The 25,448-nt window shown below is 50.1% G+C and overlaps 3 protein-coding genes across 6 annotated transcripts; 1 reads left to right on the forward strand and 2 right to left on the reverse strand.

Annotated features, from left to right (window-relative positions):
- The first annotated feature begins 2,994 nt into the window (after positions 1 to 2,994).
- Positions 2,995 to 15,462, forward strand: LOC132353018 (zinc finger and SCAN domain-containing protein 18-like). Of its 4 annotated transcripts, none has more exons than XM_059903873.1 (4): positions 2,995 to 3,118; positions 4,211 to 4,726; positions 5,376 to 5,460; positions 13,340 to 15,462. In XM_059903873.1, the coding sequence occupies exons 2-4, from the start codon at positions 4,585 to 4,587 to the stop codon at positions 13,374 to 13,376; spliced, it is 264 nt and encodes an 87-aa protein (XP_059759856.1). In that variant the 5' UTR covers positions 2,995 to 3,118; positions 4,211 to 4,584; the 3' UTR covers positions 13,377 to 15,462. The 4 variants fall into 4 exon arrangements, 3 of the variants coding, with proteins under 3 accessions (XP_059759856.1, XP_059759857.1, XP_059759855.1); XM_059903874.1 differs by lacking the exon at positions 13,340 to 15,462 and adding an exon at positions 5,597 to 5,647; XR_009498918.1 differs by lacking the exon at positions 13,340 to 15,462 and having other exon boundaries at positions 4,211 to 5,045; positions 5,376 to 5,647.
- Positions 11,428 to 12,224, reverse strand: LOC132353017 (protein S100-A11-like). Its single transcript, XM_059903871.1, has one exon. The coding sequence runs from the start codon at positions 12,205 to 12,207 to the stop codon at positions 11,851 to 11,853; it is 357 nt and encodes a 118-aa protein (XP_059759854.1). The 5' UTR covers positions 12,208 to 12,224; the 3' UTR covers positions 11,428 to 11,850.
- Positions 13,631 to 24,700, reverse strand: ZNF135 (zinc finger protein 135). Its single transcript, XM_059903832.1, has 5 exons — positions 24,648 to 24,700; positions 23,220 to 23,304; positions 17,989 to 18,115; positions 17,173 to 17,268; positions 13,631 to 15,350 (listed from the first exon to the last, which is right to left on the reverse strand). The coding sequence occupies exons 1-5, from the start codon at positions 24,662 to 24,664 to the stop codon at positions 13,636 to 13,638; spliced, it is 2,040 nt and encodes a 679-aa protein (XP_059759815.1). The 5' UTR covers positions 24,665 to 24,700; the 3' UTR covers positions 13,631 to 13,635.
- Between the last annotated feature and the right edge of the window lie 748 nt (positions 24,701 to 25,448).

Genomic DNA, 25,448 nt, shown 5'->3' on the forward strand with positions numbered 1-25,448 from the left:
GAATGGACATCATCAGAAAATCTACAAACAACAAATGCTGGAGAGGGTGTGGTGAAAAGGGAACCCTCTTGCACTGTTGGTGGGAATGTAAATTGATACAGCCACTATGGAGAACAATATGGAGGTTCCTTAAAAAACTAAAAATAGAATTACCATATGACCCAGCAATCCCACTACTGGGCATATACCCAGAGAAAACCGTGATTCAAAAAGACACATGCACCCGAATGTTCATTGCAGCACTATTTACAATAGCCAGGTCATGGAAGCAACCTAAATGCCCATCAACAGATGAATGGATAAAGAAGATGTGGTACATATATACAATGGAATATTACTCAGCCATAAAAAGGAATGAAATTGAGTCATTTGTTGAGACGTGGATGGATCTAGAGACTGTCATACAGAGTGAAGTAAGTCAGAAAGAGAAAAACAAATATCGTATATTAATGCATGTATGTGGAACCTAGAAAAATGGTACAGATGAGCCAGTTTGCAGGGCAGAAGTTGAGACACAGATGTAGAGAATGGACATATGGACACCAAGGGGGGAAAACTGCGGTGGGGTGGGGATGGTGGTGTGCTGAATTGGGCGATTGGGATTGACATGTATACACTGATGTGTATAAAACTGATGCCTAATAAGAACCTGCAGTATAAAAAAACAAACAAAACAACTAATACTAAACTTTCATTGGGTTATTTGTATGGAAACATGTTAATATAAATGTTTCAGACATTACATGAAATTTCTAAAAATCTTATATTTGTATTTGTATGGAAATATGTATGGAAATATGTTAATATAAATGTTTCAGACATTACATGAAATTTCTAAAAATCAAAAAAAAAAAAAAAATTTACTTATTTGGTTTGCCAGGTCTTAGTTGTGGCAGGCGGGCTCCTTAGTTGTGACACGTGGGCTCCTTAGTTGTGGCATGCGAACTCTTAGTTGCGGCATGCATGTGGGGTCTAGTTCCCTGATCAGGGATCAAACCCGGGCCTCCTGCATTGGGAGTGTGGAGTCTTAACCACTGTGCCACCAGGAAAGTCCCTGTATAATTTTTTTTAGATTCCACGTATAAGTGGTATCATATGAAATTTGTCTTTCTCTGACTTACTTCACTTAGTATGATAATCTCCAGGTCCATCCACGTTGCTGCAAATGGCGTTATTTCATTCTTTTTCGTGGCTGACTAATATTCCATTGAATATATGTACCAGATCTTTATCCATTCCTCTGTTGATGTACATTTAGGTTGATTCCATGTCTTGGCTATTGTAAACAGCGCTGCAGTGAACACTGTGGTGCATGTATCCTTTTGAACCATATTTTTCTCTGGATATATGCCCAGGAGTGGGATTGCTGGATCATATGGTAGCACTGTTTTTAGTTTTTTAAGCAACCTCCATGCTGTTCTCCATAGTGGCTGTGCCAATGTACATCCCCACCAACCGTGTGGGAGGGTTCCCTTTTCTCCACACCCTCTCCAGCATTTGTAGTTTGTAGACTTTTTGATGACGGACATTCTAACTGGTGTGAGGTGATACCTCATTGTAGTTTTGATTTGCATTTCTCTAGTAATTAGTGATGTTGAGCCTCTTTTCATGTGCTTTTTGGCTATCTGTATGTCTTCAGGAAGGAGTTTTTGGTGCAATGGATCTATTCTTTATTCTGATTGTGTTGGCGGTTATATAAGTTAAAATTCATGGAACCGAATACCGGAAAATGGGAGTATTGTTGTAAATAAATATGCAAAATAAACTGTTCAGAGAAACATTTTTTAAAAAATCAGCTTGCACAAAATGACAGCCTCATAAACTGCCCTCTAGAAAATTCTGGAATGGGAAGCAGCATTCTGACCCTGGCCCTGTCTACCGGAGTGGCGACACCTATTTGGGGTTTTGGAGGACATCACTCACCCCAGTCGCTTCTTTTACGTTTTCCTCCATTTCAGCGGCTCCTGAAGCCCCCAGCATGGCTAGTCTTCAAATTCTGTCAATTCCCTGCATATGCAGAACCCTTTTTTTGACCCCACATCCCTGTCTCTCAGTGTCCCCACCTCTATTTCTTTTTCTTTTTAATAAATTTATTTATTTTTATTTATTTATTTTTGGCAGCATTGGGTCTTCGTTGCTGTGCGCAGGCTTTCTCTAGTTGCGGCTCGCGGGCTTCTCATTGCCGTGGCTTCTCTTGTGGTGGAGCACAGGCTCTAGGCGCACGGGCTTCAGTAGTTGTGGTGCACAGGCTTAGTTGCTCCGTGGCATGTGGGATCTTCCCAGACCAGGGCTCGAACCCGTGTCCCCTGCATTGGCAGGCGGATTCTTAACCACTGCACCACCAGGGAAGTCCCTCACCTCTATTTCTAAGGCTGTGGGTCTCTCTGTCTCTGTTGTCTCCCCGTTTCTGCTTCTCACCTTCTCTGTCTCCATCTCTAGGTCTTCTTATCTCAGGGTCTCTGTTTTCCCCATTCGAGGCCTGCCCATTTCTACCTGTCCCTGTCTTGGGTCTTTCTCCACATCAGAGTCTCCCAACCTCTGGATCTCCCCTTCTCTGAGTCTGTCTTCCTCTCATTCTCTGTGTCTTCATCTGTTGGTCTCCTTGTGTCTGTGATCCTCAGTATCTCGCTATCTTGGGGACTCTGGGCCTTCTGGTCTCTCCATCTTTGGGTGTGCGCGCCTCTTGTCTTCACCTTTCTCTCCCTCCTCGTCTCTGCGTCCGTGTCTCCTCTTCTATGCCCCGCTCTCTGTCTCTGCGTATGTGTCTCTTCTCTTCCTTTCTCCGTCTGTCTCTCTGGTCTTCTCTTGTTTATGCCGTTGCCATGGCATCAAGGACGGCGCAGGCGCAAGGGAGGTCGGACGCCAGGCTAGGCTAGCTCGGCCTCTGATTGGCTGTCTGGTCTGCCGTCGCGTCCTCGCTCTGCCCACGTCCGCGCCGATGACCTGCTGCCTTCTGGGCGTCGCAGGTTCCGCGCACGCGCAGTCTGGCCCGACGCCATCGCGCCGGGCTCCTGGGGCCGCTGCGCCGAAGGAACGCAGGCTGGCGGCCGCGACGTACCGTTCCTGAGAGGCGAGTTGTAGCGGCCCGGCTCGTGTACGCACGCAGCTGCGTTCCGAGGTGACCGGAGGGGGCTTGACGGCTGAGGGTGTCTGTGGTGGGCGCTCAGGTGGGAGCAGGGGACGGTGCCAAGCCGCCCTGGGCTGCGGCCTGGAGCGCGGGGTCGTCTCTGCCGGCCGGTCGCCCTGCGTCTCTACCCCGTCACCCGGACGTGGGTTCGGTTTGAGTGAGGTGCCTGCCTCTGCTCTGGGACCTCTTAGGTGGGCGAGGGAAACCCTATCGGGGAAAGGGCAAGAATGGGTCAGCCGGCAACGGGCATTGAGGACCACAGAGGATTGCTTTTGGACCTTTTTAAAATAGTGTCAGATAGGACTTCTGCATACCCTTTGTTCAGATTCACCTGTTGGTATTTTATGTTTTGCACACTTCTGTCTCTCTCCCTTACCCCTCTCTCTCTCCATTTTCTCCGCCCCCCTCCCCAATCCCATCATACACAGACCTGCCTCTTAGCTGACTCATCGGAGGCCAAGTTGGACAGTTCCACCATCCTCGACTCCATACCAGGGTCTGGTCCCTGTTCCCCCAGTCACCCCAACAACCTCCTGTAGTCGTGTCTTCTCCTGCTCCCCAGCCGTTCAGGGCCCGGCGTGACACATTGTTGCTTTTCCTCTGCTTGCTCCTTGGGACTGTGACTTCCTTAAATTCCTGGTCTTGAGGCTTTTGGGGCGCCCAGGCCGGTCACGCAGGATGTCTCTTGGTTGTCTGTCTCTCGTGAGCGGGTCCAGTGTGCGCGTTCTTGGCGGGGACTGAGGAAGGCAGCTGAGATACTAAAGACGCTCCTTACTCCACGTGTTTTTCATTCTAAAGGCACTTTTTCCCTCTTTATAATGAGTGAGTAATCTCTGCATGAGGCCAGGAGACGCTGTGAATACCGAGTCATCTGATGTGGAAATGTGGGGAGAAGGCGACATGGGGGCAGGGCTGGGCCTGGAGGTGGGAGCGAAGCTTGAGCTCTGCACAGCCCTGTGTGAAGGGGATTTGCCTCCACCCTTCAGGATCACCTGGGGATGGGGAGAGGGCTGGCCAGGCCCTGAACTCCCACTCACAGGCCCGTGCCTCTCACTGTGTCGGTACCTCTTTGTCCCTCTGCAGGTGTGGAGTCTGGCTAAGATCCCAGAGCATATTGTCATCCCTGGTCTGTCTCCCTCGGAGCCTCAATCCCGTGAACTCACCCTTCACAACAGGCGCCTTGCATGTTTGGAAAGATGCTGCCTTTGGGGAAAGCGTTTGCCACCCCCAGGAACTCCCCAACTCCCCTGGAATTGCCCACACCGGAGTCAACAGCTGGGGACCAGTAGGAGGGGCCCAAGACCAACCCTGGAAGGGCTCCTGCTGACCTCGAGTTCTCCTGCCTCCACTTCTGGAACTTTGTCTACCAGGAGGTGGCTCGGTCCCACCAGGCCCTGGCCCGGCTCCGGGACCTGTGTTGAGAGTGGCTGCAGCCTGAGGTGCACTCCGAGGAACACATGATGGAGCTGCTGGTGATGGAGCAGTTCTTGGGCATCCTACTCCACAAGCTCCAGCCCAGGGTGGTGGCAGAGCAGCCCAAGAGCTGCAAGAAGGCAGCCTCCCTGGTGGAGGACCTCACCAAGGCCCTGGCGGAGCCAGGTGAGGCCACCTCCCCAGAGGAGAGTATGCCTTTGAGGAATGGGAGGGGATCAGCCCTGGAAGGAGTGACATTGACAGCATGGAGCCCAGACCCCAGCCAGCGGGTTACCTGAGAGAGTTCAGTTCCCTCATGTATAAGAGGCACAGAAGCTAAACACTCTGAGCTGGTGGGGCAGCTCCTCAGTCAGCAGGGATCTGGCCCCCACCACCCTGCCCAGGGGCATCACCCTCATGGGCCAGGAAGGCTGCTTGGGTTTCTGCCCTCACATCTGCCTTCCAGATGTAAGGAAGCAGGAGGAAGCAGCCCCTTAAAAACTAAGTAAGTATTCTTGGCACACTTCCGTCTCCTTATTACGGGAAGAAGGGGAGCACTGGGGCTGGGTGGGCAGTCTCCACCACATCTGAGGGCAAGGCCTATGGACTGGTGGTAATGGGGCCCTGGAGCCTTGGGCTCGGGGTCAGAAGCCTGGGTCCATGTTTGTCCCCCACCCCCAGCCCTGTGAGCTTACTGTGAACCTCTTGGGCTCACTCTATCTTTGGGTGTAAACGGGGATGCCATCAAGATCTCCCTTGGGGCCCACCCACAGCTTTGAGCAAGGCGGTGTGTCACAGGGAAGCACGCTGAGTCTTTCCTGTCTGCCATTTCCAGGTGGGCCGGTGAGAGCCAGCGAAGACCTGGAACCCAGTAAGACCCAGGCACCCCCGAGACCTGTGAGTGACCAACCAGCTCTTGGGTACGTGTGGTGGGCCAGGGTCTGTGGTTGGGAAAGGCAAGGAGAGAGCCATCGTGCTGGTTCTTGAGGGAGCCCGAGGGAAGCAAGGTAGCTGAGGCCTGGAAGTCTGTGCTGTAATTTCGCCTTCTCCCCACAGGCTCTGTGAATGTCACGAGTATTATTTTTAATTAAATTCCTCTTGAGATGATTCAAATTGTACGTGCTTATCAGAAACAGTGAAAAGCATCGAGGTATAAAGAAGAAAGTAACAATCTCCCCACTCCCTCACACCCTCTGCAAATCAGACCAAGGTGCGCACCCTGGCGTTTGCCCCTTCGTGTTCTTTTGTACATCTCACCTGAGTGCGTACACATCTCACCTGTGTATGCACACATCTCACCCATGGGCCTGTGCAGAGGTTGGCAGCCCGTTTCCCTGGAAATGATGCCTGTAGCACTGGCTGTTTGCATGGAGCAACCCCTCACCCACCCAGGCCCCTCCAGGCAGTGGCTCAATATCCAATGCCATCTCCTCCTCACCTCCATGGCATTTCACAGGATCCACCGTTCGTTGTCCTAGAGTGGGAATTTTGCTGCCGTTAAGGTTTCTGCCTCTTCCTGCAAATCTGCAGTGAAACGTCCTCAGACACGTGCCTGGGTGTGGGAAGTTAGTTCTGTTTGGGTAGGGTGGGATCCTCAGGACCACTGGACAAAGGGCATTTCCACATGGTTTTCCAAAAGTTCTATAGCATATATGTACAGTGCCAGCATACAAGGGTGCCTATTTTCCCACATCTGTGCCAGCACTGCATATTGTTGCTTTTTAAGATCTCTACCATCCTGATGGGTAGAAAAGTGTGTTATCTCTTTTTGGCTTTTCTTTGAATATCTAGGGCCACTGCTGAGCTTGAGCTGCTTTTTGCTTTCTTCTTGGCTGTTCTGCTCTGTCAATTGAGGACACATGTGGGGTCAGTGGAACCCTGGGACCTTCTGTGATGTGACCATGCTGGGGCCTCCCTGACTGGCTTGGGGGTGCTCAGCTGTGAGATCTAGTCCTCAGCTTTGCCTTCCCTTCTCCCCAGTCTCTTCTGCTCCAGACCCCGTGCTTCTGGAACAGGAGAGCATCAGGGAGGAGAAGACCAGAGAGGCCAGGCCCACAAAGGCTGAGCCAGAGGTGGGTGGGTGGGAGCCCACTTGCCCAGCAGCTCACAGGGCCTGTCCCACCCTGTCTTATCAACCTGCCTCCCTCCCTCCCTCCCTCATCAGTGTGCTGCCAGCTGCCCTAGGGAGGCCAGAGGACAAGGAGCTAGGGTGGGCTGAGGTTCCAGGCTTGGGCACCCAGGCTGCTGCCTCCCCAGGAAGCTAAGGGACGAGCCTGGCCCTGAGCGGTGGGTGAGGGTGGGGGAGTTCTCTGAGACCAGGGGGAGGGCTCTGACTCGAGCCGTCCCACTGCCTCCTGGGGAGTGCTGGCCAGGTGGCCCCTGACTGCAGGCTCCTCCCCAACCCACTTTGTGGTGACTCCATGGCCTCTTCCCTGTCCCTCTGGCTGTGTCTGGTGCACCCTTAGTCCCCCCGAGGGTGCACTGTGGCTGCCAGCGGCAGCTCCCCTCCTCACCCTTCCTGCTGCGTCTGCTGTCCCCAAGTCCCACCTCCCACCAACCAGGACTCCTGGCCTCGCCCGGCCCCCCACCCAGCAGCCACCTCCCCACCCTCGTGCACCTTGCTCTTCTGCATCGAGACTCAGGTTTTGTTGCCCTTGGGCCTCACAGGTCCCTCAGACCTCCTGGGCTGGGCAGAGTGCAGGGTCCCTGGCCACGTGGGCCATCTCTAGCCATGTGCTGCCCTGCAGTACGTGAGCCTGGGGGGTGTCCCAAGGGAAGCCCTAGGTGGGCAGCACTTGCGGGGAGACCTTTGTGTGTATCTCCCGTTCATGGATCATCTCAAGAGCCACACCAGGAAGCTCTACACGTGCCAGAGCTGTTGGAAAACTTCCACTTCAGCCTGGCCCTGGCTGAGCACCAGAATTCCCATGAGAAGGAGAAAGTCAATGCATTGGAGAGTGCCCTGGGCACCCCTGTGCTGCATGTGGAGCCCATGCCAGTGGAGGATTGGCAAGCTCCTGGAGAACATGGAAGGTGATGTTTTCCCTGTGCACTCTGAGGCACAGAGATGAGCCACTTTGCTGTAAGTGCCCCCAGGGAAGGACAACTACCTGCCTGAAATTTCAGAGTAACTCATTGGGCTCCTTCAAAACCCTTGTGTGGCTTCCTGCGGTGTCTGTGTGGATGTAAGTCTGCTTGTTTTCTAAACGAGCTAAGGTGGCTGAAGCACTTAGAACCCAGGAAGGGCGCACATGAAGCCCTCACCTTGCAAACACAGCTGCAAAGATGCTTACCTGTGAGCACAAGCCGCCAGGAGTGAAAGAAGACTGCTTTCTTCTCTGACCGTTTCAGCACCACCCACACATTGGAACATTGGCCTTTGTGCAAAGTGTAGAGTTGCCTTAAGTTGTGTGATTTGCCAGCTCTTTCTTGAAGTCAGCCTTGTCTGTTCCTCTTGTTAGAACTTCCCAGGGCTGCTGTTCAAGCAGAAATCTTGCCTGCTGTTTTGTTTTTTTCGTAAATATGTGATGGCAGGTTTACTTCTGAGTCCTCAGTAGCGTACCGTTCTCCATTTTAACTCACGTGGGTATGGAGTGGCTTACAGAGATCACAAAAACACTCGGAGCCTAGTAATGCAGTGTTTTCAAACCATGTCTCAGCCCATTAGTGAGTTGCAAAATCAAATTAGTGGGAATACCTTCTGTAATGGACTGAGTTGCGTGCCACCGCGCCCCCCTTCCCTCCTTCCCCCTGCCCCCAGCTCATATGTGGAAGCCCTAACCCCTAATTTAGAGATAGGGCCTTAGGGAGATAATTAAGGTTAAATGAGGTCATATGGGTGGGGCCCTAATCCCATGGGACTGGTGTCCTTATAAAAAGAAAGAGCAGAGATTGCTCTCTCTTGCCAAGTGTGCACAGAGGAAGCTAGGAAAAAAGGTCTCACCAGAAACCAACCCTGACAGCACCTTGATCTTGGACTTCTAGCCTCCATAACTGTGAGAAAATAAATTTGTGCTGTTTTAAGCCACCTAGCCTGTGTGTTTTGTTTTTTATTTCTTATGGCAGCCTGAGCAGACTAATACATGACCCCCCTTATTATTTGGGTTGATGAGTTTTGTAAATCAGTGTCAACCAGTGCAACGGTCTGGAACACAAACAGCCCAGTTGCTTAAGAACTACTTTGACATTTGTATTCCTTGAACTTTCAATTTCAGGTGTGGTGATTTTTCCTAAAGAATTAGTGGGGAAAAAAAGGAGAAAGCTACATACATTGAGAGGCTGAAATCCTTTCTGGATCTAGGTGGAATACTAAAAGTATAATATATACAAGTGACTAGGATGCCTATTTACATGGAGTTAAATACCCAATTACAGAGGAACGGTGACTTAAATTTTGGTAGAGCCGTTCAAAGGAATAATGAAGCATAATGATAATTAAGAAGACTATGTAGCAACATGGAAGAAAAATTTCTAAGTGTAGCTCAAGGAGTAGAATACAAATATTTGTTACATTGTAACTATAAAACATGGTGGAATTTTGGCTGCATTTGTTTTTGGTTTTTGAATTCCCTTGAGAATTCTTTATTTACAGCATTTCTATAATAAAATTCATTTTTCACCATTTTGAAGAAAATTCTCCCAATCATGGAAAACTTAACAAAAGAAAAAAGAAATGAAGGAGAAAAAATTTTTTCTCATGTTCCCAGCTCATAGGAACTTTTGACATCTCAGTATCCGTCCTTCCAGTCATTTTTCTGTGTACAAGATTTGGTATGTATGTGTTCAGTGCCTGTATAAAATTTGTGAACATCTTCATTATAAATGTGTGTGTGTTTCTTGAGTATCCTGAGTGAGGGATCAGTCCAGATTCACTGGGCCTGTCGCTCACATGACTGAGAAGTCCCTCTTTGGGAGGAAGAATTAAAAATTACTAAGATAAAATGAGGTGTTTGTTCGGCTTTGGAAGGGGTGCAATAGAGTGAAGGACCTTGGAGTTTCAGCTTCATTTACTTCATGGCCACTCCATGAAACCCGATCCTCAAAACATAATGTAACTCAGGCCTCTCTCAACCAGTGAGCACCTGAGTTTATAGAAAGGACAGTTTCCAGAAGTCTCAGTGAAACAACCAGCTCTCCAGCTCCAGCCTCTGGCCGACAAAAACTGTCTCTTGAGAGTTGGGCTCCTGAGAGGCCACACACAAACTGAGGCAGCTCTTAGGGAAACCCTCCCAGGCTTCCCAGAAATGTGGGGAAAGGAGCGTGGCTTCTGCAGTAGGAGGGTCTAGTTTCCTGTAGTGGAGACTGCTCTGAGAGGGAGACTCTGGGACAGATAAATCTAATCCTGCCCAGGTTCTTACCAAGTTTCTTCTCAATGGTTCATGTCCCTGCACCTTTGGATGGGAGTTAAGACCCTCAGCACAGACCCATTTTCCCTAATGCCTGACCCAACACAGCTTCCCCTGAGGTTAACAAGTGGGGATATCTGGCGATATTTTTGTCTCTCTGTAGAATAAGTCATCCATTTGTGTGCTTTACCATGTGTTGGGCAGGGTGGTGATGGAAGAAGAACAGCAAACAAATTCTACATTTCTTTTAGTAGGTTTGTTTTTTGTAGTGGTTTGAGAAAAGCAACTCAAACTATTTTACAAGTATTTTAGAATTCAGCAAATTAGTAAGTATGTTTATTTTAGGGGTCTCAGCATTCTCCCTATTGAAGAGGGACATAAAAATACGGGGAGTCACAGATTGGAAGGGGAGGTATTTCTGTGTATGTATATGCACCCATATACCTTTTTGTGTGTATCTATATAAGTGTTTTTACATGCGCCTTTATTTCCTAGCTCAGCAGTAGACAACCTAGTAGCAATGAGCACACCTGGCACTCAGATTTGGTCCTGAATAGCATCCCCTACTAAAATGAACCAGTTCTTTGGACCTGCAGAAATATGACTGATTTCGGGGCTGATTTCAGGGTAGAAACAAGATGAGCTTATAACATCTTATACTGAAAATGATGAAGGCATGTCACAGGGATGGCAGGAACTTTCCTGAAGGGACTATTATTGGCCATATCTGGGACAACATGAGCACCAAAAAACCTAAGGACAGCAGTAAGTCATAAAACAGGTGTTCACCAAGGCATCAGGGCAAGCCCCTCTGAAAAAGCCAACAAACCACAAGTGCAGAGGCTCCTAACGTGAGACCCCTCCCACCTCCCAATCCACCACACAATAATGCAGGTGTTATTATCTCTGGCCAACCTTCACCTTGTCTCCTTCTCTCTATTCTGACTGACTTTGATGCTGCTCTTCCCAGCACATCTAATTTCCTTGAGGACAAGAAGCTACACAAGGATAGAAGCACAGGCAAAGGGAAGAGGATACATGTAATAAAGGGAGGGAGGACAGAACACCTGACCAAAGGACCAAGGCTATTGAGCTGCCCTGTCCTGTACAGCTGCTCACTGGCTACATGTGGCAAATGAGCACTTGAAATGTGGCTACAGCAAATTAAAATGTACTGTAAATGTAAAACACACACTGGATTTCAAAGGCATAGTATAAAAAGAAAGCAAAATATCTCATTTGTGATTTTTTTATATAAACAACATGTCAAGATGGTAACATTTGGGATATATAGGGACAAATATAAATTAATTTCACCTGTTTCTTCTTTTTAAATGGGACTATTACAATATATTTAAAATTTACCAATGGGGCTTATGTTGTGTCTATTGGAGAGTGCTGCTATGCACTATTTACTGATTTTCTTGTGGTGGTTTTTTTTTTTTTTTTCACTCTCATAGTTCTTTGTTTATTCACTTATTGTTCCCCCCCCCCCAACTAGAAGGTAACCTCAGAGAAGGCAGGACCTTGTCTGTCTTGCTGACTGTATCCTCAGAGCCTATGACAGTGCCTGTAGTAGGAGTGTATAGACATTTAATGAGTGAACAATAAGTGACGTCTCTCCATCAGTTTGAGTAATTTAGAGATGATTATGTTGGTATCATTAGTCATGATTATGTATACACCCAAGATGCATTTTTACTATTTACTTTGCAACTTCTGGTTACTGTTTCCATCAATCTAATTTATATTCCTCCCAGTCATCTCCCTCCCTTGCACAAATTTGACTCTCCAGTGTGTGCTTTAAAAAACAATATTGTTTTATTACTACCAGCAGGAGTGGCCTGCATGGGGTGGTGGGTGTGCCTGGCTCAGGGTATTTGTGGGCTGTGAGGGGTAGATGATAATTGGGAGGCTGAAGGAAAGGGAGTGGGGCTGGAGGCCAGGCCCAAAGGCTCCTCTGATTTACTTCTGGGAAGAGGTAGACTTAATAGAGGAATCATGGCAAGCTACGGCCAGGCCGCCAATAAGATTAAGAAATTCTTGGAAATCTAGCTGCCCATCAGGGTCGAGGTCCAGTTTCTTCATCATGCGGTCAAGGACACTAGGGTCCTTCTGGTTCTTTGTGAAGGCACCCAGCTCTGTATTCATGAAGATAAGGAACTCGGCCTTGGAGAGTTTGCTGTTGTTATCATCCCTTCCAGCATGCTTTTGGAAAACAGCAATCAGAGACTCAATGCACCGTTCAGTCTCTGTAGGGCTGGATATTTTTGCCATGTTTGGAGAGGAGCGAGGCACGGGGCTGCGAGCGGGGAGCGGCATGGCAAGCCATGATTTTCTCACGTGGTTTTTAAATGACTGAAATTAAGTCCAAAAAAGAGGGGGCATTCCACAAGCATACTGAGGAACAGTATTGGAAGACTATTTGCAACATGGTTTCCCCAAGGGAGAAATTTCAAGTTACCTGGAAGCTTATATCCTAGCATTGTGATTAGAAAAGTCAAACTGATCATTATAACCCTAACTGATGGTTAGTGACCAAAACCAGCCAATGCAATTTACATATGGGTTCTAGTGAGGGTGACAAGTCACTGTTTAAGGATCACGGTTGTCAGGGTGACTGCTGTTAGTGGATTCAGGATTCAGTGAAATACTATAGACTGCCTTCAAGTTAAATTTTATAAAAACAAAAGCTTATTAAACACCAGGATAAAGAATCAATGAAAAAAAAACAGTTCAAAAGATTAACTTGTACATTTCTCAAGAGATAAATCTTGCAAAACATAAGGTTCCAATGTGAGTGTGCTCTTGCTCATAAGATGGTGGCTTAACAAAGAAAAAATCTTCCTCTTTTTGTGAAACAGCAACATCTGCATTTCTAATGCCTGTGAGTCCTGTAGAAAAATTTATAGCAAGAAGAGAGCAGCAAAAGCCATCTCAGAATCTGCAAGACTCCATGGAAGTGGCTTTACCTTTCAAGTCTTCCTATACAAATCTTTTCAATTCCATTGCATATAAAGATTAACTTATTGCAACATAATGCATATAACTACTTTAAAATCTGTTTATAGTACATGGATACTTTGTCATATGGCATTCACATCTGTGAGGCTGGTGGCCATGTGCCTTGACCAAAGAATTTACACACAAATCAGAAAATTTTGTACTGAGACAGCTGAATATTCATGGTGATTCCATAAAGTGCCACTCTCATGTCTGGAACACTCTGCCATATTGTTTTTAGGGAATATCAGAGTCAAGTTGCACCATTCATAAGCAACCCCTGCCAAGAAGGTAATGTACAATAATGATAAATTCTGACTGCGTTTGGTTCTTTTATATGAAAGGCATTTGCTGAGTTTGTCACCACTTTGAAAATCTCTGGTTTGGAATATGGTGAATCCTTAGAAGCCACCCCAGATCCACTACATTTTTTTCCATTTCTCTTTTGTAGGTTCTATAATGAAGCATTAGCGGCCACTCACGGCTGAAGGTCCTCAACAGTGATTAACTCCACACTTCCCTACTGTCTGGATGAGCTGATATCCCGGGATGGATGACCCAGAGCTCGGTATTCCCACAATCATTTCCGTAAATGTGAACTCTCTGTGGGGGTGTGAGGAGTTTGCTGAGCATGAAGTCTTGTGTATAATGTTTGTGTTGTTTCTCAGGAGTATGACTGGGTCAAATCTAGTAAGCGATGCGTTATGGCTTAAGGCTTTGCTGGGTCCCGGAACATGTGGAGTGGGTCTACCCAGCATGAGTTCTCTGGTGCTTGGTAAGGGAGGAGCTGTGTGTGAAGGCTTTCCCACAGTCCCTGCACTCATATGGCTTCTCTCCTGTGTGGATCCTCCGGTGCTGAGTGAGGTGGGTGCTCTGCCTGAAGGATTTTCCGCAATCCTGGCACTCATAGGGCTTTTCCCCAGTGTGTGTCCTCTCGTGCTGGCTGAGCGATGAGCTGTGGCTGAAGGATTTTCCACATTCATTGCACCCATAGGGTTTCTCCTTGGTGTGAATCCTCTGGTGTTCTATGAGGAGGGAGCTCTGGCTGAAGGCCCTGCCACACTCGTTACACTCGTAGGGCTTCTCTCCCGTGTGGATCCTCTGGTGTTGAATGAGTGGAGCAAGCTGGCTGAAGGCTCTGCCACACTCGTTACACTCGTAGGGCTTCTCCCCGGTGTGGATCCGCTGGTGTTTGGTCAGGGACGAGCTGTGGCTGAAGGCCTTCCCGCACTCGCTACACTCATAGGGCTTCTCCCCGGTGTGGATTCTCTGGTGCTGAGTGAGGTGTGTGCTCTGCCGGAAGGCCTTCCCGCACTGACTGCACGAGTAGGGCTTCTCACCCGTGTGCGTCCGCTCGTGCTGGCTAAGCGACGAGCTGTGACTGAAGGTTTTCCCACACTCGTTGCACCCGTAGGGCTTCTCTCCTGTGTGGATCCTCCGATGCTCGGTCAGGAGCGTGCTCTGGCTGAAGGCCTTCCCGCACTCGCTGCACTCATAGGGCCGCTCGCCTGTGTGTGTCCTCTGATGCTGTATCAGTGGTGTGATCTGGGTGAAGGCTTTTCCACATGCCTGGCACTCGTAGGGCTTCTCCCCCGTGTGGATCCGCTGGTGTTTGGTCAGGGACGAGCTGTGGCTGAAGGCCTTGCCGCATTCTCCACACTGGTAGGGCTTCTCCCCAGTGTGGATTCGCAGGTGCTGGGTGAGGTGGATGCTCTGCCGGAAGGCCTTCCCGCACTGACTGCACGTGTAGGGCTTCTCACCTGTGTGCGTCCGCTCATGTTGGCTGAAGGAGGACCTAAAACTGAAGGATTTTCCACATTCACTGCACTCGTAGGGCTTCTCACCTGTATGAGTTCTCTGGTGCTGGATCAGTGGGGCAATTTGGTTGAAGGTCCTCCCGCACTGAGTGCACTTATAAGGCTTCTCACCAGTGTGGATTCTCTGGTGTTTGGTAAGCGCTGAGCTGTTTCGGAAGCCTTTTCCACATTCATGACATTCGTAAGGTCTCTCTCCCGTGTGTGTTCGGTGGTGTTCGATGAGTGCTGAGCTGTGACTAAAGGCCTTTCCACATTCCTGACATCTGTAGGGCTTCTCTTTTGCACAGGTTTTCTGTTGAGTATCTGAGTCCGGATTCTCCCTCTTTCCATGTGTTCCCCACATGGGGGGGCCTTGCCTTTTAGGAGTCATTGGTTGAGTTGGGAGATCAGGCCTCAGACTCAAGTTTTCCCCAAACCCATTCCCCTGCTGCTGCTCCTGAGTGGGTGTCTTCACAGGCATGAAGGCAGTCTGCACCACATGGCTGTCTGGCCTCTTGCGACCCTGTTCCCAGTGGCCCTCAGCATTTTCACCCTTGGAGTTCCACAGACTTTCCCACAGGAGCCTTTCTACCAGGGCATTATTGGGTATTTCTTCAGTTATGTCTTGCTTCACAGTTGATAGTTTGGTTTGTCTAGTTTCAAAGTCTGAAAGAAACAGAAAAATGGAAATGTCCCTTAATCCCAGTTCTGGGGGAAGAGTTTGTGGTGGCTGGGTGGGTGGATGGAAGAATAAAACTGATGGTTTTGAAAGGTCCAAGGCACAGGTGGCTTTGTCCATTAAAAAAAATAAGAGTTTTGCAAATCGGAGAAGGAACGGGAGAGGGAGGAGAAGCACAGAGAATAACCAGGGTGGAGGACTTGGTGTAGGGGTGTGGATGGGGTTTTCAGGGGGAGCACAGAGAATGAGGGTGGGAGACGGTGCTGAGGAGAGAGCTAGCATCCAGGGAAACTGCTGACAGACACCCCGGGCCTGGAGTACCCCCAGCCCAGAGCAGAGCTCAATGGGCATGCTGAACAAACAAACAGATACATTTGCTCCTCCTCCTCCTTCATTTTTGCCCTCTCTGCAGAGCCATAGCTTCGGTGTCCCCATGCTGACACCGAACTGGCCTAAAGGTGTGACATGGGCACATTTCCCATTTATGTTACACTCTAGTGAAAAGCTAAAAATAAAAAAGGTCAAGCCAGATGTGGTTGGCAGAACAGTGGCTCCCAAATATATACACATCCTAATCTCTGGAACCTTTGAATCTGTGCTTACCTTACATGTCAAGGAGGAATTAGGCCGCTCATCATTTGACATTAGCAATCATCTGTGATTACCCTCATTGGCTTATCAGGGTGGGCCCAATGTAATCATAAGAGTTCTTCATTGTGAAAGAGAGATGCAGGAGGGACATGATGTGAGAAGGCTTGACCAGCTATTGCTGACTTTGAAGATGGATAAGGCCTTGTGTCAAGGAATGTGGGCAGTCTCTAGAAGCTGGACAATGAAAGGAAACGGATTTTCCCCAAACCCTCCAGAAGAAACACTGCCCTGCTGACACTGTACTGTAGCCCAGGGAGACCCATTTTGGACTTCTGACCTCTAGAACTGTAAGGTAATTTGTGTTGCTTTAAGCCACTAAGTTTGTGGTAATTTGTCACAGCACCAATCGGAAGGTGATATACTAAGTAAGGACTGGTTATTATTTGAGGCTAGGGAGACCCTGTTATAAACTCCCCTACACACTGGCCCATCCCTTCTTAGGCCCTGGTGATGGGCCACTGCTTACATAGGGTCAGGGCCTGTCGCCAGAGGGCCGGGACACTCCCACTCCCAACAGACTTGCCTGCTGGTCTCAGGAGCTGGACAAGAGGTATGAAGAGTAGAACTACCCAGCCAACCTACAGGCACATGGAAGGGCCCAGCCTGGATCCACCAGCCCACAGATGCATGAGTCATAAATGATTCTTTGGTTTAAACCACTGAGGCTGGAGTGTTTGTTACATGGCAAGAGCTGGCTGTTGCATTGCCTTGGTGGCTTTGTGCTTGCTGTTTCCTCTGCCTGGAGTTCTGTCCTCCCAGATTGTTTCATGGTCACATTGTTCTCATGGTTTAGGCTTCAGCTCACACACCACCTCCTTGGAGAGGCTAGCCCTCATCTCTCTGCTCAGTCCTCACCCCAATCCTAGTCTCTACCTCATCCCCTGCTTCCATTTCTCAGCATTCATCATAATCTGTAATCATCTTGTTCACTGTTATTATTATTATTTTAGCTATTTATTGTGTGCCTCTCTCCCTCACCAAAAATGTAAATTCAGTGAAGATGGGAACTTGGTCTCACTCACAGCAAAATGGATGCTTGGCGAATGTTCCCTGAAAGACTGAGTAGTTAATTTGCTCTGAAGAATCTGAGTGCAGAAATGGAGAGAGAACCTGGGGGGTGAATGGGTTCCTCCCAGACCTGCAGGGCTTTCATCTCACCTGTGCACACACCTCGGGGGGCTCCCTTGTCCACCACCCACAGCTCCACCTCGTGCTCCAGCAGGGAGATGACGTCCGGCTTTGGGAGCCAGTGTCCTGCTCAGGGAGAAACCCATGGAGTGAGCATCTGTGTCCCAGGACCCTCCCCAGCCCTCTGCCCACTCCACCCTCAGTCTCCCAGGACCCAAGTGGCTGGGGTTCCAGGAGGCCATGGTGTGGTAACAGCCTCTGACATTCCTTAGGGACCTCCTCCCCTCACTCAGTCCCCGACCCCATCCTTGGCCCCGGTGTGGCCAATCAGAGCTCTGCTTCGTCCCGTGCCTGCAACAATGACCGGCCTGGAGGGGACCTGGCTGCCAAACCAAGACAACCCAGGGGCCTTCTATGGGTGCCCGGGACACAGAGCCTGCCTCTTCTGCTGGTCTCAAACCTGGGAGAGGCACCCTCTCAGCTGTCTTGTCACCTTCAGAGGGGCCCGTCTGCGAAAGGAGGCAGAAAGGGGTATGGGGGTGGGCAGCAGAGGGGTCCCGACAGCACCATAGGAAGATCCAGGTCTACCCGGGGTTCTGTGGTCACGGGACCCGGTATGTCCCTCTTACCCCATGACTTTCTGCTTCTGGCACTGTTAGCTAGGGTCTGTCATTCGCAACCAAAACATCCTAATTGACATTCCCTGCACTGAAACAGGTCCCTGAAGGCCAAGTATTTGCTTTTAAGGTATTTGCTTTTATGGCCTAGATCTACTCCCACTTTTATCCCAGGAAAATTAGAATCTGTACTGTAGGCAGACCATCAGGGGCACGGGGGTGGCCTCACCCACAGAGGCGAGGAGCCCAAAGGTCTCCAGCATCACATCTCGGTACAGGGTCCTCTGGGCCGGCTCCAGCTGCCCCCACTCCTCCCAGGTGAACTCCACGACCACGTCCTCAAAAGTCACTTGCTCCTGAAACGTCAAACATGAGCGTCCTCAGTGTCCCCGGCGTGGCTGCCAGTGGCAGCATCTGGTGAACGGGGGCCTTGGCCAAGTGGGTGGGAGGGTCTGGGGATTTGGATCAGGTTTTTACTGTGGGGCTTGGGACCCTGCTGGAGAAGAGTCTCTTGAAATGAGAAATGCTGCTGATGTGTCATCAATGAAGGGGAGGACGGTCCTGGCGTGTTGGGTTCACAGGAAGTGTGCTTGCGTGGGTGGCCCCTCCGAGAAGCAGCTGGGTCTGGGCAGCGAGGAAGGAGCATCTGAAAACTGTCAGGTTGGCTCCCTGCCTCACCCTTTGGCCAAAATAACATCCTGATGGGTCCAAGATGCATACATAATGAATGAAACAAAGCCCTCTTTAAGAGATGAGAGGGTCCATGCTGCCACGAGCACATTTTACGGAGACTGGGAAAGCTTAAGTGTCTTGCCCAAAGTTATAAAGCTAGTAAGCAGCAAATCCAAGGATTGAATTTGGGTGACTTTATTAAGAATCTGTTCACGTGTAAATTAAATTCAAGTACATGAAGATCCATGTATACGTGGAAAATCAGTGTGGTAGTGGGAGCATTTCAAAGCAATGGACACACCAGGGCAACTGGCCCTCTGTTAGGGGGAAAAATCAGTAGATCCCTACCTCACCATAAATAAAAATAAATTCCAGAAATCTTAAAGAGATGAATATAAAAAAGGAAAAAGTTGGAAAAGTATAGGCCATGAATTTAATAAATGGGTGGTAGAGAAAGTCTTCACAAATAAAATATAAAACACTAAAAGTCAGAAAGAAGAAAAATGAGTGTGGTAGGCAGAATTGTGTCACTACCATCCCTGGATTACATGGCAAGGAGGAATTAAGATGGCAGATGGATGGGACTTCCCTAGCGGTCCAGTGGTTAAGACTCTGTGCTTCCACTGCAGGGGGTATGGGTTTGATCCCTGGTCGGGGAACTAAGATCCCACATGCCATGGTGTGGCCAAAAAAAAAAAAAAGATGGTAGATGGTATTAAGGTTGCTAGTCCACTGATCTTAAAATAAGGAGATTATCCTGGAATATCCTGGTGAGCCCAATATAATCACAAGGGTCTTTCAATGGGGAAGAGGCAGAAAAGTCAGCCTCACAGTAACAGTATGTGAGGAAGACTCAAATGGCCAAAGCTGGCTTTGAAGATAGAAGCAGGTCAGGAGCCAAGGAATGTGGGAGGCCTCTAGAAGCTGGAAAAGGTAAGGAAGTGGATTCTCTCTTAGAGCTGCCAGAAGGAACACAGCCCTGCTGACACACTGATTTTAGCCCAGTGAGATGTACTACAGACTTCTGACCTCCAGAACCATAAAATAATAAATTGTGTGGTTTTAAGCCACTAAGTTTGTTAGGATTTGTTACAGAATCGACAGGAAAATAATACATTCAGCAATCAAAATTCATGACTTCTAGATGACAAAGTCTTTACAAGCCACTTCAAGGTCCCATGACAGCAGAATGAATATTTGCAACATAAATGGAAGGAAAAGGATTAGTGGCCAGCACATGCAAAGAGCTGACAAATCAGTAAGTAAAAGGCAAACAAGAGGACAGAGAGTCTGGTCCTTCTGAGAAGAGGATGGCTTAGCTCCCAGGCATGGATTGCTTTCACAATTGGCAGGTTTTTAAAAATATATACACTTGTTACGCCAGCAATTCCACTTCCCCTCCATCTCCCCCTTCCCCCAAGAACCTTGCTCCCCTGCTGCAATGTCATAACAGGCAACTGGTAATGGCCTTGATGCCCATCGTGGCAGAGCAGCCAAAGTCAGGTTCTGGAAAATCTGCAGCCAAGCACAAGACGGGGGGCACTGATACGCACAGCTGGGGAATAACCTTCCAGATGGAAAAATCCTGGATGGTGGGACGTTGCCAGCCCAGTGCTATTTATGTAAAAGGAAACAAAGCTCTAATTCTAATATTTGTCTGAAAATGTGTACATAAACACAGGAAAATGAGGCGCATGGCAGTGACAGCAGCGGCAACTTTAGATGGAAGCCTGGGAGACGGGGCTGAGGTGCAAGGGGGACTTCATAAGTGCTGCTTGACATTTTTATAATGAGACTATCATTATGGGATTGTGTGGCCTTAAAAAAATAAATAAGCCAATTCATCAACCTAGAAATCACTATGAAAGATATCAGGGTTTTGATACATTAAGAACTTTAAATTTGTGAACCTTAAAAAAAAAATTCAGAGCAAACACATAGATGGTGCTGAAAGATGCACGTGGATTGCTCACTTAATAACCCCAGGCCACGGGTGATCACATCCAACCACTGTTCACCCAGGGAGGACGCCAACGAAGTCACCCAAAATCACCCAGGGAGAAAGGGCTGAGCCAGGATTTGAACTTGGGTAGTCTGGGTCCAGCGCGTCCGCCTACTGGCCATGTGGCTGAACCACCTCCCTGAAAGACAAGTGAGAGAAAAACACACCCTGGGGGTCAGAATGGAAGTTCTGGGCCGGCAAGGAACTCGCACCCTCCTATCAGTTCCTCCTTGGACAAACAAGGACCCCTGAGATGTCACAGCAGCAGCAACTGAGAGAGAGGCACGAGGGAGCCCCAGGGAGGCTGGGAACTTCCTGTGCCTCAGCTGCACCATCCACTGGTGTCCATACATGCAGTTGCCAGGCTGCACACTCAGATAAATCTACGCTGTGCATAAATGACGCCTGAATACACAGAAGAGGGGCTGCGGAGACAAAGAGCCAATGGAGAGTGGCCAGGAAAATGAAATGGGTGGGGGTCTCCAGTGGCAGGACCCCTGAGGACTGTTTCCTAGTCTTCAACTTTGGACATTTAGATAATGGGTTAACAGAACTACCATAGGATCCAGCAATCCCACTCCTGGGTATATATCTGAAGAAAACAAAAGCAGTAATTCCAAAAGACACATGCACCCCAGTGTTCATAGCAGCTAAGTGTCCATCAACAGATGAACGGATAAAGAAGATGTGCCATATATATATATATATATATGTACATATAAGTATATATATATATATACATATATATATATATATATATATATATATATGTACGCACACACACACACATATAATGGAATACTACTCAGCCATAAAAAATGAAATTTTGCCATTTGTGACGGCATGGATGGACCTGCAGGATACTATGTTTAGTGAAATAAGTGAGACAGAGAAAGACAAATACTGAGTATTATCTCTTATATGTGGAATCTAAAAAAATAATGAAATGAATGAATATAATAAAACAAAAGCAGACTCATAGATATAGAGAACAAGGCCAGTTTCTTCCGCGATCAAGTGGGGAGTTTATGATTTCCCTTAAGGCCCGTGAGGTTTGGGCAGACATCCTCCACAAAGGGATTTTCATCTCACAGAAGCAAGTGCTATGGATGGCTAGTGGGGGAGATGCAAGGTCTATAGACTTTGGCCATGTGGGCGGGAGTCAGGGACACAAGGTGGCCCACATCCTGGACCCTGGTCTACCAGGCAGAATCCGCCTCTGCTAGAATTTCTCCCACCAGAACTGGGCATCTGGGAGGTGACGCTGTGAAGACCCGGCCCTGGATCCACATGATGGAGATTCAGACTCCAGCACCAGCTGTCTTTTAACTGCGCTGGGCCTCCCTGCCCTCATCTGCAAGTTACTGGGAGCTCCCTGAGGGCTGTTGGGAGGAGTGAGGGAATTCACAGGAAGTGTGTACCCTTGGCCCGGTGCACAGTGGGTGGTTTACCTGAGGACCCACCGTTCAAACAGCTGTGCTGGGGGGCCCGGGGAGGTTTTATTTTCTCTCACCAACCCTCCCTGCTTGCTCCACACCTTCCAGACTCATTAGGTCTCGCTCAGTGGTTATGTGCGGAGTCCTACCGAGTGCAGGTCACCGTTCTAGGCGCTGCAGAGGCCGTGGAAACAGGACAAACACAGCCCGCCTCCTGGTGCTTGTATGCTAGCTGCAGGGTGGGGGAGCTGGCAAAAATGAAAACCCCAGGAGAGGCCAGTGCTCTGGAGAAAATGGGGGGACCCTGCTGGGCAACCACACAGGGATCTGGAGGAGGAGCCATGAAGGCAGCAGGATGTGTGCTGGGCACTGGGGACCTCAGGGGGCAGGTGGTCTGAGCCGGGCCAGGGGTCCTGAGCTCACGCCTGCCTCAGCCACTCCCAGTTGCGTGACTTGCCCCTGTGCCTTGATCTCCTCCTCATCCCACCTCGTGGGACTGATGTGGGGGCTGAACAGAGTGACATGTGTCCAGCACTGACCAGAGTTCCGAACATTCATTGTTCACCCATTCACTGTGCACCTACTGTGTGCCGGGCCTTTGCACGTGGCCAAAATGGCCAGAACTGCTTCCCAAGGCCCCAGGCCCCTGCAGCCGGCCTAGGAGCCCTGGTTCTTGGTCCTCCTGCCGCACGTGTGCCTGGTCTTCATGTTAGGTGCCTGGCGTGGTCCCAGCTCCAGGCCTTTGCTCATGCTGTTCCCTCCACCTGGAACATTCTCCCTGTGGGCCCTGGCCTCACCCTCTCCTTTCCTGCAGGTCTGTTTGGGGGCCACTTCCTCAGACAGGCCTCCTGGGCTGTACTGGTTAATGCCTGGTCCCCAAGCCCACCCTCTTCTGGGCCTCATTTCCCTGCCCAACACTTGGCATGTTTACATTCCTCATGTAGTCTGTGAGCCCCCGGGGATGGAGATTTCTGCTCATTTTGTCTGTTTCTCTACCTGGAGTACCTGGAACGGTGCCTGGAATGGTGCCTGCTCATTGGCAGTGCTCAGTACAGGTTGGCCAAGTGACTGGATGAAGAGAGTGAGCTGGGAGAACAGACCTAGAGCCCTGTGTTGAGAAAGTGCCAGACACATCAGTGGGATGGATGAACCATGTCTGCCAGGGTGGCACGGGGCGGGGGGGGAATCCAGGAGGTCTTCTCGGAGGTGGTGAGGTGAGATGTGGAGGAGGACATAGAGCTGATTAAAGCACATTCCTGGTGAGGGCAGAGGCCCTGAGGGCAGAACGAGCCTGGTGGGGACCACAGGTAGAGCCTGGGAGGCCTGAGAGTGAGGCGGTGCTGTACTCACCGGGTCCCTGGCAGTGAGGAGCCCGGCGGTCATTCCCTCCTCCTCGGGCCTCTTGCAGGAACAGCCAGCTCCTCGGCAGGCAGTTCTAGGGGGAAAGGGGATGTGAGAGACTGGACCAGTAACCCCAGGCCCTGGAAGCCCTGTGTGCAGGTGGAAGGAGCTCAGCACCCAGGCCAAACTCAACAGCAGTGCAACCTCAGCTTGGCATTTCCCGAGCTCCTGCTGTGCACCCAGGTGCTATTCCAGGCACTGTAGAAGTATGAGCTCAAATTTTCCTTACCCATTCCAGACAGGAAAACTGACCGCCAGGTGGGCAAGGAGCACAGTCTGGGTTGCACAGATGATTTCCAGGGTGATGACTTACTGTGACAGAAAGCCAGACAGTACGGGGGTCTTGGGCACTGTATGGTGTGCGGCAACTTCCCTCTCATAAAATGAGAGTGGTGACCCAGCACAGAGCTTATGGGAATTAAAATGTGAAAACGGCTGGCAATGGAGCCCAGCAGGCAGCAGAATACACAGGAAGGCGACTGTTGCTGGGAGGGAAGTCTCTTGCTTCAGTCAGCATCTGTTTAGCATCTACTACATGCACGGCCCAATTCCCAGTGATTTACAAGCCGTTCCCTGGCTGATTGCCCAAAATGAAACTCAGGCCAAAGGTAGGACGTGTTTCCCTTCTCTCTGTACTGTCCCTTGACGACCCTGCCTATGCACCCCTGATTCTGCCCCATCCAGCTTGTGCTCCGTTGTCTTCATTGCAGTTTCCTGGATGGGAGTTATCTTGTTTAGTGATATTTTATGGGCTTATCATCATCTCCCTGACTCTCCTGCGGCATCCAGTGTGGAGACAATATTGGGGGGCTCTAGGATATAAGATGGGCCTCGCACCCAGGACATATAAATACCTGCTTGTTGAATTAATGAAGGCGCCTGGATGGTGCATGGCATGCAGTCGGTGCTCAATAAGATTTTAATACAATGAGTCTGTTTCCTGGGTCCCAGGTGGCTAGGATCAAAATCTGGTGCTTTGGCTCTCCCTCACCTTCATTCTTTAGACAGAAGTCCCTCAGGAAGGTGAAGCTCCAGAGATGACATTGTGGTGGGGCCTTGACCTTACCCACTCTCCAAACCCTGGACGTCCCACCAAAATAGGGAAGGGATGCAGGTCAGGCTGGCTCCAGGCTCTGAAGGGTCCGGCCAGCCAATCTCTTACTATGTTCGCGAAGCCAGAGACCCCAATGCCTTCCACCAAAGCCAGTACCCAACCCCTGCCCCAAGCCCTCCTCTCGGACCCTGAGACCACCCCCAAATCCACTACCCAAACCGGGCCCCGCCCACTCGGCCCCGCCCATACTACCCCCAGCGACCCGCCCTGGGCCCAAAGCAGCAGAAGAGACGAGACACAGACGCGCGCCGTTAGGTACACACCCGGGCCGGGGCCCCATAGAAGACCTTGGACCCGCTCCCGGCTCGGCCTCCGCCGCCCCGGCCACCCCCAACCTCACTTACCCGCGGGATTGTAGGACAAAGGCCACGGCAGTCACCAACCAACCTGCGCCTGCGCAGGGACGCCTAACTACATCTCCCAGAAGGCAGCACGTGCCCTTCCGGTCGTCTTCTGGTGCGCCCCGCCCCCGCCCAGGGCCTAGGCTGAGGGGTTCGAATACTGAGCTCTGCCTTTTCTCCCACCCTGGGACCCTCCCACGCCGAGCTCCTTCTTGGAATGGAGGACGAAGGCCACGCCCGCCACGGGCCGCTACTGCGCCTGGGTGGGCGGGCGCCGAACTACATCTCCCAGAGGGCGCCGCGTGCACTTCGGTCATCTCCCTGGTCGCCCCGCTCCCGCCCGGGGCGAGACTGAGCGGCTCGGAGCCCTCCTTTTGCTGCGCTCCTTGGAATGGAGGAGGAAGGCTGTACCGCCAAGGGCCGGGATCGCACCTGCGCGGAGGGCGCTGAACTACATCTCCCAGAGGGCCACGCGCGGCCTCCCTGCGCATCTGTCCCCTCCCGTTGGATTCACCTAGGACGGGAGTTCGAGTCCTGACGCCTGTACCTGTGTCACCGTCAAAAGTATTCCCTACCCGCTGATGTGTGAGGAGCCTCATGACAGTGGCGCCGGCGCTCAGCGGGTGATTGGCTGGGGGACTAATTTTGGCAGAGGGTTCAGGAGTGAAAGGGAGCAGTCCCTGGATGGGCTCTCTTGGTAACAGACTCCTTTGTGTTCTCTAT

Source organism: Balaenoptera ricei, chromosome 19, assembly GCF_028023285.1.
Source record: "Balaenoptera ricei isolate mBalRic1 chromosome 19, mBalRic1.hap2, whole genome shotgun sequence".
NCBI lineage: Eukaryota > Metazoa > Chordata > Mammalia > Artiodactyla > Balaenopteridae > Balaenoptera > Balaenoptera ricei.

What these genes read in the sequence shown, in the direction of transcription:
- LOC132353017 (XM_059903871.1), bottom strand. Translation starts at nt 12,207, where the DNA reads ATGCCGCTCCCCGCTCGCAGCCCCGTGCCTCGCTCCTCTCCAAACATG.
- LOC132353018 (XM_059903872.1), top strand. Translation starts at nt 4,585, where the DNA reads ATGATGGAGCTGCTGGTGATGGAGCAGTTCTTGGGCATCCTACTCCAC. An exon ending in CAAGGCCCTGGCGGAGCCAG is followed by an intron (nt 4,727 to 5,375) that starts GTGAGGCCACCT and finishes TGCCATTTCCAG; the next exon opens with GTGGGCCGGTGAGAGCCAGC.
- ZNF135 (XM_059903832.1), bottom strand. An exon ending in TCCTCACTGCCAGGGACCCG is followed by an intron (nt 18,116 to 23,219) that starts GTGAGTACAGCA and finishes TTGACGTTTCAG; the next exon opens with GAGCAAGTGACTTTTGAGGA. An exon ending in TGGGCTCCTCGCCTCTGTGG is followed by an intron (nt 17,269 to 17,988) that starts GTGAGGCCACCC and finishes CTCCCTGAGCAG; the next exon opens with GACACTGGCTCCCAAAGCCG.